At 41.1% G+C, this 4,990-nt stretch overlaps 1 protein-coding gene across 1 annotated transcript; it reads left to right on the forward strand.

Annotated features, from left to right (window-relative positions):
• The first annotated feature begins 461 nt into the window (after window positions 1-461).
• Window positions 462-3,588, forward strand: LOC124688910 (wall-associated receptor kinase 5-like). The gene is made up of 3 exons (XM_047222526.1): window positions 462-1,329; window positions 1,864-2,013; window positions 2,405-3,588. The coding sequence occupies exons 1-3, from the start codon at window positions 462-464 to the stop codon at window positions 3,586-3,588; spliced, it is 2,202 nt and encodes a 733-aa protein (XP_047078482.1).
• The last annotated feature ends 1,402 nt before the right edge of the window (window positions 3,589-4,990 follow it).

The following is a 4,990-nucleotide window of genomic DNA, read 5'->3' on the forward strand; positions in this document are numbered from 1 at the left end:
GCCTAAAAATTCATCTCAGTACCTTTTGTATTGCTAGCACTTAGCAATAACATTACTAAACTGTGGAATGATATGAGGAACCACAATTAACCTTAAGCTGCTTTGTTTGATTATTTTCAAGAAAGAGGCATACAACCAGACATGCAAATTCAGCACCAGCACTCTGAAAGTAACCAACACTTACATAATGCATCTCCAATCTTGGAACACAACCAAGAGATGCAAGAACTAATGCACGATGCACATGCTTCACAAATCTTGTTTGACAGATATATGGGTTAAAACTGTGAACCTTTTCAGGTCTAGTTTCTGCTGTTATAGACGCAGATAAAACTAGTTCAACTTTCAGGCAATTAACCGACGGCAAAGCTTGCTAACTCTGTCTTTTCTCTTGAGCGCAGCAAATACGTGCATGCACCACTTGGGCAAAACCAAAACTACATTTCCAGAGAAGAGTAGTTATGGCATCAGTGCTACTGCTCGTGGTTGGAATCATGCTACAGCTAGCATCTACTACATCTGCAGGACCTGCCCCCGGATGCCGAACACAATGTGGCGATGTCGAAATCCCTTATCCATTTGGCATTGGTAGCGGGTGTGCTATCAACAGCGGCTTCGAGATTAACTGCAATAGGACTGCGGACGGAACAGAGAAGCCGTTCATTGTTAACATCGAGGTTCTAGGGATATCACTGCCCCGTGGCCAAACTCGGGTATTAAACCCAGTTTCGACGTATTGGTACAATCATACCACGGGATCAATGGGCGACAGAACGTGGTCCCTTGACTTCTCGTCATGGCCATACCGGTTCTCTGACGTGCACAACAAGTTCGTAGTCATTGGCTGCGACACACTTGGATACATCTACAACCGCAATAACAGAACCGGGTACACGACCGCATGTGCATCGGTGTGTGCGAGCCCAGAAGCAGTGACAAATGCCTCATGCTCCGGTATAGGTTGCTGCCAAAATGCTATACCCAAGGGCTTAAGGCGCTTTGATGTCTTTTTCTACCGTGTGTATAATGATTCAAATAGTTGGCAGTTCAACCCATGCAGCTACGCTGCCCTTGTGGAAGCAGAGACGTTCAGTTTCAGCCCCGACTACATAACCACCACAAGGTTTAACGATACCTACCAAGGGCGGCAGCCGCTGGTGCTAGACTGGGTAATTGGAGATGAAACATGCGAGGTGGCCAGAAACATGCCATCTTATGCATGCCGCAGCACAAACAGTGAGTGTGTGGATTCAACCAACGGCCCAGGGTATGTATGCAACTGCTCCCGAGGGTACGAAGGAAACCCTTACCTCCCAGGGGGGTGCACAGGCAAGTAGTTCTCTTTGCTCCGCGTCCATATGAAATCGTGCATACTGTATTATGCTGTAATATGAAATTGGCGTTAATTCAACCATTAAAAGGAGTTCCTGCGTAACAATAGACACTCCCTCCTATCCAGATTACTTGTGGCAAATTTAGGCAAAATATTGTCTAAAATCTGTCTTGGTTTGTTGAATCCGTGACAAGCAATTTGAATCGGAACAGTGTGGTTATGCAAACTTGTAACAAATAACCAAAATGAAAATTAGTTAAACAACAAAAGCTGGAGTAGCTAATAACAAAAGCATAAGGAAATACTGGAGTAGCTTTATTTTTTTCCTTTCTTCATCTAGGGTAGATATGGTCAAAACATCAGCGACATTTCGTCTAACAAAAATTACTTGTCTTTCATTGGTAATGTAATATTTGATATTATTATACTCATTGTTGCTCATGCTATTAGATAGTTATTATTTAATATTATTAATAATAGATAATCCATTTGACCCCAAAGACCCAAACGGTTTCCTCTTCTTGTTGCAGATGTCAATGAATGTGTGAAGTATCCAAGACCATGCCCGAAGGCTGCAGCATGCCACAACACAATAGGAAATTACCGATGTTCATGTCCTCCGGGCAGAAAGTTGTCAAAGGACACGAACACTTGTCATCCGGACATCACCCTGATCATAGGTAAACAACTAAATATTACGGAGTAGCATCTTACTCAATTCTCAATTTCTCATTTAGAAAATTGAATCAATTCCAACTATACTAACAAAAATAAAAACGTACTACATATACTCACTCGGTAACTCTGGTTCAGCTAATTCATATCCCTGTTTGTTGTTATGTGTATGATGCACAAACCAAATCAGCTTCTGGGCTCAGTAGCACAGGTGCTTTTGATCACCATATTTTAATCTATTATAACACATACTTAGTGATCAGTGACTTGTAATACCCTGATGCAAAGGCCAGGGTTATTCCCCTTTTTGAAAAAAAAATAACTATACATGCTTTCAATACGTATGCTAGTTTGGGGTCAATTTAACAGACTTAAATTTGATATTGATTTTTATAGGCGCTTGCATCGCCACTGTCGTTCTATTGATTATCATCTTCTGCTTGCGTGTAATTTTCGAGAGAAGAAAGCTAGCAGATGTCAAGAAACAGTATTTTCAGCAACATGGAGGTGTCATCTTGTTTGAGAAGATGAAATCGGACCAAGGACTTGCATTTACGGTGTTCACTGAAGCCGAAGTAGAAAAGGCAACAAACAAGTTTAACAAAAGCCAAATTCTCGGACATGGAGGTCATGGCACTGTCTACAAGGGAATTATAAATGGTAGAACTCCAGTGGCAATCAAAAGATGCGCCTTGATTGATGACAGGCATAAGAAGGAATTTGGTAAAGAAATGCTGATTCTTTCCCAGATCAATCACAAGAATATTGTTAAGCTGTTGGGTTGCTGTCTTGAGGTGGAAGTCCCAATGTTGGTCTATGAGTTCATCCCAAAAGGAACATTGTTTGACCTCATTCATGGAAACAACCGCACACTGCATATTCCATTCAGTTCTCTCTTAAGGATCGTAAATGAAGCAGCTGAGGGGCTTGCTTTTTTACATTCGTATGCAAACCCACCAATTATACATGGTGATGTGAAAACCTCTAACATCCTTCTTGATGATAGTTACGTGGCTAAGGTATCTGACTTTGGGGCTTCCATACTGGTACCAACTGACGAAGCCCAGTTCGTGACAATGGTACAGGGGACATGTGGTTATCTGGATCCTGAATATATGCAATCATGTCGGTTGACAGATAAAAGTGATGTTTATAGCTTTGGTGTCGTCCTCTTGGAGATCATCACTGGGAAGGTTCCCTTAAAACTTGAAGGTTCTGAGTTACAAAGAAGCCTGTCATCATGCTTTCTATTGGCTATGAAGGAGAACAACCTTGAAGCTATGTTGGACAGTCAAGTAAAAGATCATGAGAACATGGAGATGCTTACTGGGCTAGCGGAGCTAGCTAAGCAGTGCTTGGATATTTCTGGTGACAACAGGCCCTCTATGAAAGATGTATCTATGGAGCTTAGCAGATTAAGGAAGCTTTCAAAACATCCCTGGATACAGCATGATACCGAGACAGAGAGTTTTTTCAGCGCACCATCAACCAGTAATTTTGAAATAGAACAAAGCTCTGATTACACAAGGAAGGATGAACAAATGCCCATGAATCCGAGCAATTCTTACTTTATCAGGTGAAAAGAAGCCGTGACAAGATTAGATTCATCGGTCCTTTACATTACCCTTCCTTAAGTTACTGATGAAAGTTCTATATTTCAAGCTTGTAAGACCTTTTCATGGTAGAATAAATTGGCATGTAATTTTTAGACACGAGAAAATATGTATAATGCCACAAAATGGGGATAAGTTCAGCGCTGTCCAATATTTGATATCTCCATATCCTGTTCATTTTTCTTTAAACAAGGGCAATATATTAGATGTTTGACCAGAAAAGTAAATAAGATTGTAACCTGTTCCACTCTCCTGGCATTAGTTCACTCAAGTATTTTGCACCTGCGGTGACCCAAAGTTGGGCTTCCTTCTTGATTTTGTCTAGGACTAGGACAAAGCTCGTGATTTGCTGCGAGCAAGTACCCGCTCTAGACCAGCGACCAGGGACAAAGGTGGGGATGTGGATGGAGGAGGCATGTAGCTTCAGCCGTGGTCTGGAGGAATGCATGTATTTTTGCATGTGCGCCTTGACCTTGACACTAATTTTTTTTCGTCCAACCAAACCATTATGTCAACCTCCACCATATGGCAATATCATAAATATATTACTAGTCATACATAGGCATAGGTTGCCATAAGATGATTTTATTCAAACACCTAGTGTGCAACAAACTACAGAGATTCATATCTCGCTGAACATATATGAGAAGATCAACCTTACCAATAACCACCGAAATAACTAAATATTCAAACAATCCGCATATAATTCTCAGAACTCCTTTGACACATCGACTAAGGTGGTGTTTAGGGGGGGGGGGGGTGTTCAATCCATAGACATGCATCTGATTTTTGTATGTATTAATCCTGGGCTAGCTTGCTAACTAGGCCTATCCAGCAGCGTATATGTACACCCCTTTGATATTCCAACGCGCATATATTATTTACTATATGTATATGTATATGCGCATATATTATTTACTATATGTATATGTATATATGTCTACTGATTCGAAACTTCATCAACAACACCAATTGGTACACCCCGCAGTAGGTCTTCCGCTCTAGGAGATCCGCGTGTGTGCATTCAACCTGTCTAAAAAAAGCTTGTAATAAATGTGTGTGCAATGACTAGCTAGAGGGTTAAACTCTGATTCCTCTCGCATATGCATAAACTTGAATCCTGGCTCCATCTTAATACAAGTGGCTTGTTCTTTCTAAAAAAAACTTACTCGAGCCCAAAACCTATGCATATAAGCAGAAATATATACCAGACTATATTTTGTGATTATTTAGGTAGCAATGAGAAACCAGCAGCAGCGGCACCAGGTGTGCCTACATGCTTTTTGCAATAGTCCGAGGATTGAGAAGTTCTTTAACAGGTTGTGCTCTAATTTTGTGAGAACCAATACGGTACATGGTTGCTCGTTTT

Source organism: Lolium rigidum, chromosome 2 (genome assembly GCF_022539505.1).
Source record: "Lolium rigidum isolate FL_2022 chromosome 2, APGP_CSIRO_Lrig_0.1, whole genome shotgun sequence".
In the NCBI taxonomy this organism is placed as follows: domain Eukaryota; kingdom Viridiplantae; phylum Streptophyta; class Magnoliopsida; order Poales; family Poaceae; genus Lolium; species Lolium rigidum.

Bases quoted from the DNA above. Each gene is read 5' to 3' on its own strand.
- LOC124688910 (XM_047222526.1), top strand. From the start codon at position 462: ATGGCATCAGTGCTACTGCTCGTGGTTGGAATCATGCTACAGCTAGCA. The intron at 1,330-1,863 runs GCAAGTAGTTCT...TTCTTGTTGCAG, and splicing joins CCTCCCAGGGGGGTGCACAG to ATGTCAATGAATGTGTGAAG. The intron at 2,014-2,404 runs GTAAACAACTAA...TGATTTTTATAG, and splicing joins GGACATCACCCTGATCATAG to GCGCTTGCATCGCCACTGTC.